Consider the following 15,135-nt stretch of genomic DNA (forward strand, 5'->3'; position numbering starts at 1 on the left):
GGCTTCTGGGAGATTGCTGTACATCCGAGGCACCCTTCTGGTTTTCTTTGGGTAATTCCCCATAGGAGGGGAAAGGTACCATCAGATGTGACTGACACCCCTATGCCCATCCATGTGTCTGTCCCAGTGCTGCCTTTGAAAGACCTGTCAAAACCATGAATTGCTTGGAGGAGAGCAGGGAAGAAGGCTGTGTCACTCCAAACCACCAGCAAACCACCATCAGCAGGAGGGATCATCAAGAGATGCCAGGTCTCCTTCTCAGGAATAAAGCTGCGCGGGTTCAGGAAAGCGGAGAGTGAAGGGAGCCGGCCACTTTGTCTGTGTGATGAGAGCAGACAGGTGGGGTATCTTGTCTGACTGCTGCTTAAAGGGCTCAGATCATGGTCAAATGTGCCTCAATCTTCTCTCATAAGCCCCAAAAGACCACACTAGCAGAGCATGCTATTGTGACTGCGTAGCACCCACTCACTGCTTCTGTTCCTTATAAAGCTATGAGGAAGGCTCACTGTGTGGGGAAAGAGATCAAAGAAATTCTAGAATTAGGAGTAATTACTCCATCCGGGAGTGCCTGGAGCCACCCCACCATTCTAGTCAAAAAGCCAGATGGTACAGTATTGTGCAGATTACAGAAAGCTGAATGCAAGAGGTCCAGATGGATACCCTGTGCCTCAGATGGATGAACTCCAATTTGGGCGGTGTGTGTGTGTTTCCAGTTTAACAGTACGTCTGACTGGCAAATTGGGTTGGCACCTGAAGCACTGGCCAGAACAGCCTTTACTGCTTACCTGGGCCTATTTGAGTTCTCCCATTTTGAGCTAAAAATGCTCCAATGACCTTTCAGCATATAATGAACTGTTTATCAAGGGCTGAAGTTTGCTAACAGGATGATACTGATGTATTTTCCAATACTTGTGAAGAATACCTGGAACATGTGCAGACTGCCTTGCAGCACTTGCAAGATACTAGTCCCACCATGAAAACTCCCAGGTATCAGCTTGGCCAACCGGAGTTGTGTATTTGGGACACGAGGCAGGGAAAAATACAACCCCTAGTGTCCGAGGTGGAAGCGAATGAGAAATGGCCACTCCTAATCACCAAGAAGCAGTTGCAATCTTTCCTTGGGATGGCAGTATATTTCAGGCATTTTGTGACACAGTATAGCTAGATTGCTGCTTTTTAAACTGGTTTATGCCAGAAATGTCAATCAGACAAGGTAGTCTGGACTGAACCAAGCTGTGAGGTATTTGAGACTTTTGAAGCCAAGCCTGTAGTAAAACCTGTCTTGCAGGCCCCTGATTTCCAGAAGAATGTATTCTTATGTTTAGAACACAGTTTAGTGCTTTAATTGGTTGGAATCTGGCATCATCATTTATAATAATAATTTGATATTTCCCTCGCCCTCCCCACCATCGCAGACTCACGGTACACAATATAAAAAATAATTTTCTAATATACAATAAAAAGAATATAGTCTAAAAGTGTGCGTATGCACGCGCACACACACCAGTACACACACGTACACACACACACAGCACCTAATCCAACCAAGGATGGAACAGACTCAGGATAATTCCCTGCCCTATATCCTTAAAACAGAAACCACAATACAGCAAACAAGGAAAGGAAAAAGAAAGCAGGGGGAGGGGAGGACAGCTACAGGTGGAAACATAACCTGCTGCTACTGTTCTCCGCTATTGGCCTGGTAGAACATCTCTGTCTTACAGCCCTTGCAGAATTGAGAGAAGTCCTGCAGGGCCCTGGTCTCACTGGATAGAGCATTCCACCAGGCCCAAATAGCCCTGGCTCTTGTGGAGGACAGCTGGACAATAATGAAGAAATCTAAGAATGCTTAGTTAATTTGGAAGTCCCTGAAATACCCATCTTCATCTCACCATAAGAAAACAAGGTATGGAAGGGGGCACTGGATGGCCAATTTTCGGCCTTCTGTATATTTTTACACAGTTGAAAATAGGCAGTTTATTATGTTACTTTGCTTTGTCTCAAGGTTTTAGATATAGCGTCCAATGAGCGATTTGGTTGATGGGCAGGGAATTTTTTGAAGCAGAATTTAACTTAGAATCTACAGTATACCATATCATTTGCCCTCTGCCATTTTCTCCAGAGGAACTAAGGGCTGTAGTTTGGATAAAACTTCAGGTCCCCCTGGAGGCTGGCAAATCTAGAGGGAACTGCAGGGAAACTCCAGAGGAGCATGCTGTGTGGAAGCTCCATTGTTGCTGCACTGTACTGGCAAGCACAGCAGTAAAAGAGAAACTACATACCCCACTTCTCTTGTGAAAAACATCTGCAATATATATAAAGGTGTTACTAAGCCAGATACAAAGTGCTGCATTTATTTGCAACAACATTTGTGACTAGTCTGCCTAATGTAAAATTTAAAAGTGAAAATGCAAGAGCATAAGAACAGCGCAGATAGATTAGACCAATGGTGCATCTAAGTCCAGCATCCTGTCTCACATAATGGCATCCTGTCTCACACAATCCAGTTACTCTGGATTGCCAATGAAAGGGCACAGACTCAGGATGGCCAACCTATGGCTCTCCAGATGTTCACGGACTACAGCATAGAGCATGAGGCCTTCTTCCTCTGATGTTGCCTTCTCGCACTGGGATTCAGAGGTTGATTGTCTCCAAATGTGGAGGTTCTCTTTAGTCACTATGACTACTATTAGCTTCTGATGGATCTATCCACCATTAATCAGTCTAATCCTCTTTTAAATAAAATTCCACATTTTTAATGACATTGAGTAAAACACTGTAACTCTATGTTACCACTTAATTTATTTGCATTTGTGTTTGATAAAATAAACTTCATTCTTCTTCAATTAAAAAGAAAAAATTACCTCATCTCTGTCCAGTTTTCCTCATCTCTCAGTTACGGGACACATAACTGAGGTCACGGTTACAGTTAAGCTAGAATTCTATCCTGGAACAATGATCCCATTAAGAATAATATTTCAGGATAGAATTCTGGCTGACGAAATGGGTGAGGTGAAGCTTATCAAATGGACTTGCCCCAGAAAACATCATGTGCATTTTGCAGGCAAATACACAGTGGGAAAAGGTGAGGGAGAGGGGAAGACAGAATCACCAAATCCATGGGCAAAGGAAGGCCTTAGCCTGCCCTTCTCGCCTGGAGGTTCTTACTTGCAAATGTTCAACTCCTCCTCTGCAGACACCAAACGTATTTTTTTCTGCCCTTTGACAGCAAAGAGAAATCATTAAAAGAGTAGAACTTCAGTTACCTGGTATCCACAGTGGCATGACTTAATCCCATTGTAAAACAAAATCAAGGCCTTGCTGTACCAGTCTTGTACCTATAAAAGTAACTGCTGTGTGTTTATCCTGAGCAGCTGCTCATATTGTACAGCATGTTGTTCTGGAGAGCCCCTGCATGAAATGAATAAGTTGACGTCTCTAAAATTTAAGATAGTCTTCATTGTGTATGCCATCTGTTTGTTTATTTACAAACATTTCCTTTTAAGCCTAAAGGGGGGATGGCAGCTTAAGAGCCAGTCATACCAGCATAGGGCTCCAGTACCACTGCACCGCTCTCTGGCACTTGTGGAGCTCCACGGCAGCTCCGCACTGGCGCAAATGCAGGCACAGAGCTCTGCGCCAGCATGGTAGTGGGCATTCTGGGTTGCTGCCGACAGCCAGCTAGCTCCACACCTTTCTCCTCCAGGACTCTGATGGATGCTTGGCACACCCCCTGTACTGGCCAGCCTCTGATTAGTTCTGGCTGTCCTGTCTACCAAAGTCACACTGCCTCCATGCAATGCTGCCACAGAACGCCACAGCATGGTTGCTGGGGAGTGGACTAGAGTTTCCATAGTTATGCTGTAGCTGACTGCAGTAGTGCTGGCAACCTTCAGGATTGCTGTGGTAATGTTTTGTTGTAATGTTTATTGTCTAATTTTGTTGATTCTACCAGTATGTTTCATGTTGTCCTTACTTCATTTACTGTTATTCGCAATCCACCTTAAGTTTCAGTGGGAAGGGTTAACTATAAGTGAAGTAAGTAAATTAATAAAATGTACAGCACTTGCTTTACCCTCAAACAACCTTACAAAATAACACGTGTGCCCCTGGTGTTATATTTCTTCCTCAAGACAAAATTCTATTGTATTGTGGTAGAAAACATGCCACAGAAACACAAATATTTGTGGTGGCAGAAATCATCGAGTCTGACAATACCAAAACATGCTGAGTCCGAAAACATACGCTCACAAGACAGAATTCTTCTTTTAAATATATATGCCTCTCTCCTTTGGAATAAGAAATAACTCACTAGTTCTGTCCTTTTAAAAGTTATAGATTTAATTTCAATTTTAAACAAACAAAATACATGGCTTAAACAAGAGATTTTAGAAAACTAGCACAAACTGTCCTAAAATTTTAACAAAATTATCTAATATTACTAATAATTATCTAATATTACTAACTACTTTCAAAACATGTTTCTGTGGTGAACGATATGCCAGCTCTTTAGTGAGGCCAACCGACTGACAATCATGATAGTTTTATGTATTGTCAAAGGCTTTCACGGCTAGAATCACTGGAGTTTCCGGGCTATATGTCCATGTTCCAGTAGCATTCCTGACATTTCAGCTGCATCTGTGGCTGGCATCTTCAGAGGATCCTGAATGATAGTGATACTCCAATGATAGTTTTACTCTATTGCAGACATTTTTTCTTCTTAGCCCAATACATTACATGGTGGAGTTAAACAAATGTAACATCAAAATTATTTGATTTCTGGGGTTGTGTTCCTATTGTAATACAATTGCTTTTTTGTCTACAGAAATAAAAATTTTGGCAACCTCCAGGTAGTGTCTAGAGATGTCCTGGAATTAAAACTGATCTCCAGACTACAGATATCAGTTCCATTGGAGAAAATGGCTGCTTTGGAGTATAAACTCTATGGCATTATGCCTCATTGATGTATACTCCTCTCTCTCTAACCCCCACCTTTCAAGGCTCTGCCCCCAAATCTCCAGAAATTTCCCAACCTGGAGCTGGCACCCCTACTCTGCACTCTGCAACAAAACAAAGTCAAAACTGGAGTGCCATATCTACCGCTTAAGTTATTGGCAGGTTAGTGGAGCTAAACTAATACCTGGCTAAAGTGAGTCAAGTGGCAATTGCTTTCAAATGGTTGAAACTGATCCAAAGGAAGTGCAGGATTTATCATGAGGTGAACAGGTGCAAGGCTACCAAGTCTGTGTATTAAAATCTCTTCCGGTATGAGCCACTTTATGTGGGATGGAGCTGGTCTTGCAACTACAATGTTTAGATAGGCGGGCAAGCTTAAGATGTTTTTGCAGTCTGCAGGAACACAACAGGAGAACAGCATTTGCACTTTGATCTGCAAAGGCTCTGGAGAGACAGCCGGTTGTTCTGTTATTTACGCTGACAAGTCACATGGATCAAGGATTCCATTCTGCAGGCAAGAGAAATACGCACCACACTTTGCTGTCTTCCTTCCTAGCCGTCTTGGGCCTGGCTCCCATTTTCTATTGGTTACAAAAGTTTTCTATATCATTTCACCAAAATGTACAGAAGCAACAATAGTCATAGTCCTAAAAAGAAGAGCTTAAACTCTGTCCATTACTCCCTGTTTTTGAGTGTATACTTTTACTACTGCAGATAAATCATTATAATTCTTGAACTATCATGACTTTTTCCAAAGAACTATGGGAACAGTAGCTTAGTGCGGATACAGAGAATTCTCTGTTAGAGATCCTAATCCAACCCCACCCCAAAAATCAACAACAGAGGGAATGGCTCTTAATGTCAAGTTGATCTAATATAGCTGAATCACCAGAACACACATGCAGGGAGAAGCTTCTCTATAGGGACACATCATAGCCACAGGTGGTTCAGCAATACTTTTTTAGCTGTGTGCCCTGGGTTCTAAAATGCTAAGGGTCAGAAAATAAAACTCCATGGTTTTCAGATGAGGAGACACAGGGGGTCCTGTCAGGTGAGATAGGAAATAAAAGTGATAAGTGTGGAAAAAGGGAGACAGTGCCTTTGATCTCAGGTAATATGAAAGCCCAGGTCAGAGTTAACATCTGTGATAGCAGGACACTCCAGTTTTCTGATGCCCACACTTTTTTGGACTTCTTTCAAACACCACCTCCTTCATTCCATGCAGGTCCTTCTGAACCCAGACAGTGCTATCTTCTGTGGGCCACAGACAGGCTGATGTGGGCATGACCTCAAGTTCTGGCCTCAGAGGCATGTCAAAACAGCCTTCTCTTGTTCAGAAGAAAATGTAATCGCCTCAAGGGCAACAGGAGCAGCTGACTGCTGAAGACCGCTCCCTCATGCAATACTCACCACACTCCCTGGGACTTTTAGTTTATACAGCTGAAGGCCATATTTTTACACAGACGGATATTGGACAAAACATAGGTCTTGGCAAAAGCTGTGGAGACGGACCTATACACTGCAAGGGTGAAGGAATTCCCTCTGCCCTTTTCTACTCATCTTCTCTGGTCTTAATTATCTAACTACTGCACTGGGTGAGTTTGCCATGAATGTGGAGCAGGGACTTCAATGCCAGTGTTACTACTTCACGTAATACTCATGAGATATGCAGCAACGTTCATAGTGTGTATGAGCGGCAATGAAAACAAGGGTCTGCTCAAGATTTAAAGGATGGTTTGCAGCATCGTATAGTCCTGTTCATTACTCCAGAACATTGTATAGCCTTTTGTCAGGATTTGGAAAAAGAGTAGATCAGGTATCTTACTCATTAGGATGTGGTCTAGAGAATCTCATGGTTGAATGCTATCATTGGTAGAGATAAGGCAGCATCACCTATCAATCTATGAACTATACAGGCCTAAAGCTAATCCTAAGCACAAATATGTGAGTTTACAGTCAGTCCCTTGAAGTCAATCAGCTTAAAAAGGTGTGACTCTGCTGAGGATGGCCCTGTGACTTACTTACAAGGTTTGTTCCCCAATTTTCTACTATAAAATGGCTCCCTACGCAGCTTACAATTTAAAAAAAATGTTTACAAAACTAAAAACATGCACATAACCAATCAAAAACATTTGGTGAATGTACATGAAAACAGGCATCCTTTGAGGACTGCAAATCAGATGTCTCCAGATAATAAAGGGAGGATGCCTGAAAGGGAAATCATCCTAAATTTACGTATGTTCAAAAACATATTAAGACGTCTGAGGTCCAGAATAGGTCCCTTTCCACCACCCTTCTTATCAACAGGAAAATACCTAGAGAGAAAAAAAAACCCTTTTCAGGAAAGGGTGGAGTGAGTTGAGTGATGGTGCCTTTCTGAAACAACATCAGGATTTCAGCTGCAAAGAGGGGTGCCATTTTAATAAAGACTTCTGAGGTAAAAGATTTAAGGACTTAACTAAAGCCTATTCCTTCTCCATGGCAGCGAGGAGACACTGAAGGAGAAGTGTTCTTCCCAGGTCTGTCCTGTGTCCATTTTGGTGGGAAATTAGCCCACTCTCCACTCCAGATTGGGGGGGCGGGGAAGTGCTCCGAGGGCTCTGAAGCCCCTAGAAACCTTCTAATCATTCTCTGTGGCTCATCTTTGCAGTTTCCATGCAGAACTGTACTGAAGACACAATGTGACTATTCTGCTGTCTGCCAGATCCAAAGACTGCCATTTTATTTTTCATTTTATTCAATTGATATCGTACTCTCCCCTGATATAATTCAGGCTTGGGATGATTTCCAACAATGAACGCACGCCATAATTCTATACATTATGCATTCACAGTAAAAATTATTAGGAGTGAATAAAACAAGAGTCCCATTAAAACCTACTGATCCATTTCAGTATCTTTTGATGCCTCCAATCTTTGTATTCAGATATGGCTAAAGAAAAAGGAAAAAAATGGGAATCTGGTGGTAGGAGAAGAAGAAAGGGAGAGAAAATGGAGAGAGGCCAGCTAGAAGTATAGAAAGTCACTGCCTTCAACCATAGGCCTGGAGGAATATCTCTGTCTTGCAGCCCTGCAGAACTGAGCCAAATCCTGCAGGACCCAGACCTTACTAGACTAGAGAGTTCTACCAGGCCAGGGCTGGAAAAAAAAACATCTTTGCCCTGTTCAAGGACAGGATAACTCTGAGACCAGGGATCACCAACAGATTTGCTTCCCTGTGAAAGAGGGTGTGTGTGTGATGCTTTTAAAATGGCGTCTATTTATCAGTCAGGCATTTCATCTGTGCTGACAGGTTGCATCTTTCTGAGTCAACCTGTTGGTTATAGTACATCTCCTTGTTCCTTTCCTTCAGAAACCCAGCCTTCAGGCGAGGGAATCTGAGAGATAGCACCGCAAATTTCAGCTCACAACCACCCAGCAAACTGTTGAGGAAGGGCCAGTTGGGAATGGTTTGTTTGGCGTAACAGGCAGGCCTCTGACACACCTCATGAAACAAAACCACAACCGAAATTAACCTGCTGTTTCATGAGTCAGGAATAAAACCTAGCCAATCCTGCCGTGGCCTCCCTACAAGTAACTTTTTTATTCTTTCACAACAGTAGCCTGTAGCAGTAGTAATACTTCTCCAAATAAGCATCCTCCTTGCCAGAGTCCTTTTGTGTTTCTAAGAAAGAGACAGATAAGCATGTGTAAGATATGGAGCATGCTGAAGAAAGGCTTCTGTCGTCTTTTCACAGGTCCATGGCAGTCATAAATCAGTTATCCCCACTCAACCTTTGAATCTGCCTGGATCAATAAGTGCTTTCAGCTAAATGTCACACAAGGGCATTGCTTTAGTCAAGAGTTCTGCTTTACTCACAATTATGATTGTCAACCATTCCCAGAAAACTCAAACTATGAGGGAAGGAGGGAGTGACAATAAAAAACCGCCACATGGGTTGTTATGGGCACTGGAGAAAACACAATGTAAAAAGAGCAAAAATCGTGAGTTACAGTTATCTAAAAAGGAAACCAGTACTCAATTTCCACAAATTAACAGAGCTGGGCTCAGTCACCGTCCCCTTGAGGAAACATATACTTGCGCCTCAGAAAAAAAACAGCCCCTTCCATTAGTCCTAGATTCTTGAGAGCCAGGCAGGGTAGTGGTTAGAATTACTACAACCAGGAAGGCCTGGGTTCAATTTCTCACTATGACATGAAGCTTACTGGGGCCAGTCGTGGCCTCTCAATAAGACCCAATCACACATTATAAAGTTCTCATGTTCCCTATGTGTCTGCCCCTGCCTGACTCTGTTCTGGGAGTTCCCAGGTGTGTGAAAGGCCAATTCAGGTTGGGATGATGGTGCACATGGAAAAGGGGATCAAGCCTCCCCCTGTATCTTTTCTCTACCTGACATGGCCCTGAGATAGCCTTGTTGGGGAAGCAGCCCCACAGGACGTATTCAGGCTGGGAAAGCAGCATGGAGGAGAATGCTTAAGGGTCATTTCTCTAGGAGCCATGGTCCCAATCCCAATAAGGCTCATACACACCAGGGAATTATAGGTCACGTCACATACTATGAAGCCCATGTATTCCTCCATGTGGACTTGCAACAGGCATGATCTGGGAGTTTCCCACTGGAAACTTAATTCTCAGATGTGCAGCTTTCTGATTCAGAGCTGGATGATAGCACATGTGCAGAAGGGGAATAGAATACATAGGGTCATAAAGTTGAAAGGGTACATGCAGGCCATGTAGTTGGCTTATGCATTCCTCTGCTTCATTCTTCTTGCCTGAATAGGTCCTGAGCAACTACTCCTTGCACACTGGCAATGGCTACACATACGATTTCCCAATAGGGCAAACAGTGGCTCCGTCGTATCACATTAGGAATATGGTGCCATGCACCTCAGTCCTGAGGTGAAAAGGTGGGAAAAATCTGACAAACCTGGTCAGTGAGTGGTTACCCTGCCTGGGTGATACTGGAAGGTGTAGGGAGTACGTTGCAGAATCTAGTGCAGGCTCCATAGTAGTTAGCAAAAGGACTTTGTCATTTTTATCTGCAGTAGAAAAGCTAGATTCATCAAATCTGACAAAGAGAGCTTTGATTCTCAAAAGCTTACCCCCTGAAAATTGTGTTGGCCTCTAAGGTGCTACTAGAACCTAGCTCTTAATATTACAACTTCTTATGTTCCATTGAGGAGAACTAAGATAAAAAACAGTTTGAATGGCAAGTACTGGTTCAAATGAAATCCTGGGGAAGATAGTCATCTTTGAAAAAATGTTTTACAAATAGGAAAAACTGATCCCTTTGCTACTGAAAAGAAACATGTGGTGGAAGGTGAAATTGTAATTTGATCTCACATTTGCTTGGGAGTAACAGCCAATGCATCCTTTGCTTGCAAGTAAACATACATCATTTGGCTGTGAACATTTAAGATTCAGAGAGGGAAATAGCAGAACAGAAGGTAACCACAAAACTAATGAATTATTATTCGAAGTGTAAGCCCCAAAAAATCTCATGAACAGTTCTTTCTTACAGCTTACATCAAGTCTGAAATCTGGCCAGTGGGAACCAATGCAATTTTGCCTGGCAATATTCTTTTGGATCCTGAAAAGCAGCATAAGAGATAAGAAAAACTGGATCAAGACTAACCCTCATCTGGGACATGACAGAACAGCAATCTGTAGCCAAACCAGATCTAGTCATTGTACAGGACCATCTAAAAGAAATCAGGCAGACAAAACCAGACCACAACCTATCCACATTAGTATGAAAAGAAGAATGAAAAATGATTTAGGCAGCATCTCTTGACTTAAGCCTTTCAAAGTTATTCCTGGGATCAGTAACAGTCCCCTGGTGCAATGGGGGAGATCTCATTTGTAGATGGTATTGTACAACTTAGCCTGGCCCTATAAGCCACGTGGGAAAGAAGAGGGTGAAGATGTATGTATCTTCACAAGAGAGAGGCATGCAGAGATATTCCACAAGGGCTATTTAAAGTGCCTCTAACTCACTATGGCCATTTAATACCAAGGCCGAGGCGGCCGGGTCGATGGCGTTCTGGCCGACCCGGCTGACGCTGAGACCGTCCGCACGGGCCCTGGTCCTGGAAGACAGCCAGGCGACTTCGGCGCCGCCGAGCGCCAGCGCCCAGCCAACCTGCTTTTTTACATGTCCCGGGCCTCGTGGCGTCAGCACGAGGCCTGGGGACCATCCCCCCTGGCCCTCTGCAGGCGTCAAAATTGTCCCCAGGCACCGGTGGCTGACGCTCAGAGGCCCGGGGACAAGGTAAAGTCACGGGTGGGGGAGGCGTTGCTGAAGCAGCTGCCCGTTAAACGGCTTGGCAACGGCTTCGAAGCGGCGTTTCCCCAAAAAGAGCCGCTTCCAAGAGCTCTGGGGAAGCAGCGACCCAGCGGCCAGCTGACGAGAGGCCGGCTGCGCGGCTCACGATACAGCTAAGCCCCCCCCCAATGCGAATAAGCTGAAGGCCTGGAAGGCCGGGCGTTTTTTACAGTCTCCAGGTCAGCCATTAGACAGTGGGCGACTGTTATTGTGGTGTTTTGCCTTTGCGTGATTTAAGCTGATTATGCCGGAAGTAGAACTACACTTACAACCCAGGTTTTCTGAATTGTTTGTGAACAGTTTGGCCCCTTCGCCGCGTTCAAAATAATGGATTTTCAAACCACTTTCCGCAACTGTTTGCGGTATGATTTTGCCATTCCTTTTAAACTTCAAAGAGGCGAAAGCAGTTTGAAAGTGCATTATTCTGCATGTGCGGAATGAGCCTTTGTTTCACCAAAGGGTGATTTTGCAGTCTAGTCACATATTTATTTTGGGCTTGCTCTTCCACCTTTTAACCCCTCTTTGGTAACTCTCAAGAGGCACACTGTTTTCCCCAGTACTTGTCCCTTTTCTATAATTGTGACCCACTTATGGTCATCTTCTTCAGGGCCTCCAAGTGAAACTGACCAGGTTGGGGAAAAGGATAGGAAAATATTGTACGTTTCACTGGCTAGTTCATCTTTCTTCACAAAGAAAACCTAAACACATCAATCACACACGAAGGCTTAGCGTAGCGTACTTGCGTAAAGCGGAGGCTTTCCGGGTCATCTTAAGATTTGCCAGAACTTGCACCAGAGAAGAAGTCAGCAGACTCTTCACTTGACCTCATCAGTTTTAGCAAAGCAGACGAGAGAAAAGGCTGAAGGAAATTGGTGCAATCAATGAGGCTTTCTAGGAAATCATCAGTTTCAGCAGACTGGAAGGCAGTGAAGAAAACGGCAATGGGAGAGTGGCATTGATGTGCTGGTGATGTAAAAAGTGAGAGGTTTCTACAAATAACCATCAGCAATGCACTGATGGGACTGCATTTATATCTGCTGTCAAAGTCAACACCTGGGGTAGTCCAGTACTGGAGCGCCTGGCTGGAGCAGTTGTCATGGCATTCAAAGCAGGAGAAGCATACTTCATCCACAATAGGAATGCATACAAACTGAAATGGGGAAAGAGGCCAAGTGGTTATTACATCACAAGCTATGACTTCCTAACCCAAAAGTTCTTGAATCATGCAAAGAGAGAGGGGAGGATGGAGACAGCACATGAACTTGAGAATAAACCCAGTTCATGCTTATAATGAACAAACTCCAGTTTCGCACCATCTCAACAGGAGTTTCAAGCCCAGGCATTTTTTCTCACCACAAAAAGCCCAATGGGTCTGCCTATGTGTGCTTCCAGTGGACGCCTTGCGCTTTGCTTGGACAGCAGAATGCACCTGCCTGCTTCCTTAAATGCTTGCACTCTACTCCTCCGCCTCAGTTCAGCCCTCATATGAAGCTATGTTATATTGTGTCAGGTTGGTTGGGCGACTGTATTGTGGTGTTTTGCCTTTGCGTGATTTAAGCTGATTATGCCGGAAGTAGAACTACACTTACAACCCAGGTTTTCTGAATTGTTTGTGAACAGTTTGGCCCCTTCTGTACATGCAAAATAACAAGCCAAACCACTTTCCACAACTGTTTGCGGTATGATTTTGCCATTCAAGACAGCTTCAAAGAGCCCCTGAAAGCAGTTTGAAAGTGCATTATTCTGCATGTATGAATGAGCCTTTGTTTCAACCGTGCTGGTGATTTCGCAGTCTAGGGGTCACATACGCCTTTGGGCTTGCTCTTCCACCTTTAACCCCTCTTTGGTAACTCTTCAAGAGGCCACCGAGCTTCCAGTACTTGTCCCTTTCTATAATTCAGGACTCCACTTATGGTCATCTTCTTCAGGGCCTCCAAGTGAAACTGACCAGGTTGGGGAAAAGGATAGGAAAATATTGTACGTTTCACTGGCTAGTTCATCTTTCTTCACAAAGAAAACCTAAACACATCAATCCTGGTACACGTAGCAATACTTCACGTAAAACTGAGAGGCTTTCCGTCATCTCCGCAAATTTGCCAGACACCAGAGAAGAAGTCAATAAGACTTTCACTTGACCTCATCAGTTTTAGCAAAGCAGACGAGAGAAAAGGCTGAAGGAAATTGGTGCAATCAATGAGGCTTTCTAGGAAATCATCAGTTTCAGCAGACTGGAAGGCAGTGAAGAAAACGGCAATGGGAGAGTGGCATTGATGTGCTGGTGATGTAAAAAGTGAGAGGTTTCTACAAATAACCATCAGCAATGCACTGATGGGACTGCATTTATATCTGCTGTCAAAGTCAACACCTGGGGTAGTCCAGTACTGGAGCGCCTGGCTGGAGCAGTTGTCATGGCATTCAAAGCAGGAGAAGCATACTTCATCCACAATAGGAATGCATACAAACTGAAATGGGGAAAGAGGCCAAGTGGTTATTACATCACAAGCTATGACTTCCTAACCCAAAAGTTCTTGAATCATGCAAAGAGAGAGGGGAGGATGGAGACAGCACATGAACTTGAGAATAAACCCAGTTCATGCTTATAATGAACAAACTCCAGTTTCTTTGCCATCTCAACAGAGTTTCAAACTTGAGCATTTTCTCACCACAAAAAGCCCAATGGGTCTGCCTATGTGTGCTTCCAGTGGACGCCTTGCGCTTTGCTTGGACAGCAGAATGCACCTGCCTGCTTCCTTAAATGCTTGCACTCTACTCCTCCGCCTCAGTTCAGCCCTCATATGAAGCTATGTTATATTGTGTCAGGTTGGTTGGCTGTCTCAGTACTGCCCATGACTGCCAGTGGTGGGGTTGCCAACTTTATCCTGGAAAGTTCCTGGAGATTCAGGAGTGGAGGTTGGGGAAGGTGTGGAGGTATCTGACACCACAAAGTCCACCCTCCAAAGCTGCCATTTCCTCCTGGCAAGTGATCTCGGTAGGATGGAAATCAGCTGCAATTTCAGGAGAGTTCCAGGCCCCACCTGGAGATTTGTAATGTGGAGTAGCCCTTCATGACTGCTGAGATTATTTAAAGCAAGGACCATTTACTCTATCACTTAATGATGGTATTGCCTCCTCAAATGGTCGTAGGTTTGTGTCCAGCTTCCCATTAACACTTTGGCCGTTTCATGCGCGGCAGTCGTAAATGGCCTGTTGGCCGGGATGGCGATACAGGGAGCCATTCGCACAGGCGCCGCTGCTGATGGCAGCAGCACCCGACCTGGCGTCAAACTCCCCCCTCCCCAGGGTGGCGTCAAGCCGCCTGAAAAACTAACCAGCTTAAAAGGGGTTGTTTTTCCCTCAACAGCGATGTTCGGCCTGGTCGCTGCGCTTAACAGCTTTACCGCCGAGAACACGCTGTTTCTCTTCAGCCAACTCACCTTGTCCCGTCGTCGGTCTGCTGTGCGTTGGAAGCCCCGCCCGCTGTCCCTCCAGACCCTGGAGGTCGGAGAGGGCAAGGCGATGGTAGCACTTCGACGGCCAGCAACGGCTCGAAGACTGGTCGACAAGGTGAGTGGACGGAGAGGCGGAGAAAAGGCGTACTCCATCACGCGAGCCGCCTGCTGGCCTCTCCAGAGGCCGTCCGCATGCTTGCATGCGAACGGCCTCCGCCTCCACGCCGGCAGAATTCTTGCCGGCGTGGAGGCGCCCTGAGGGGGCTCGTCTTGAGAACAGCCCATACCGAAAAAAAACACCTCCTGAAGCCTAGTGAATTTCTGTGCTGCGACTGTACCATGTGGCTTTTGGATCTTCTGGCAAAGTGATCCTTTAGGTCCCTAGTAATGCCTACGTTGGCCAAT

The 15,135-nt window shown here is 44.7% G+C and overlaps 1 protein-coding gene across 7 annotated transcripts in view; it reads right to left on the minus strand.

Moving 5' to 3' along the window:
• Positions 1-15,135, minus strand: part of PDE4D (phosphodiesterase 4D) — a 565,399-nt gene that overhangs the window by 76,877 nt on the left and 473,387 nt on the right. Inside the window, exon 6 of one of the 7 annotated variants that reach the window (XM_048504163.1) lies at positions 4,494-5,537. The exons of the other annotated variants lie outside the window; for them this stretch is intronic. Within the exon in view, the coding sequence (XP_048360120.1) occupies positions 5,509-5,537 (29 nt within the window). The 3' untranslated portion in view covers positions 4,494-5,508. Of the gene's footprint in view, positions 1-4,493; positions 5,538-15,135 lie in introns of those variants that run through there. 7 annotated transcript variants of the gene reach the window in all.

This window comes from Sphaerodactylus townsendi, linkage group LG07 (genome assembly GCF_021028975.2).
Source record: "Sphaerodactylus townsendi isolate TG3544 linkage group LG07, MPM_Stown_v2.3, whole genome shotgun sequence".
In the NCBI taxonomy this organism is placed as follows: Eukaryota; Metazoa; Chordata; class Lepidosauria; order Squamata; family Sphaerodactylidae; genus Sphaerodactylus; species Sphaerodactylus townsendi.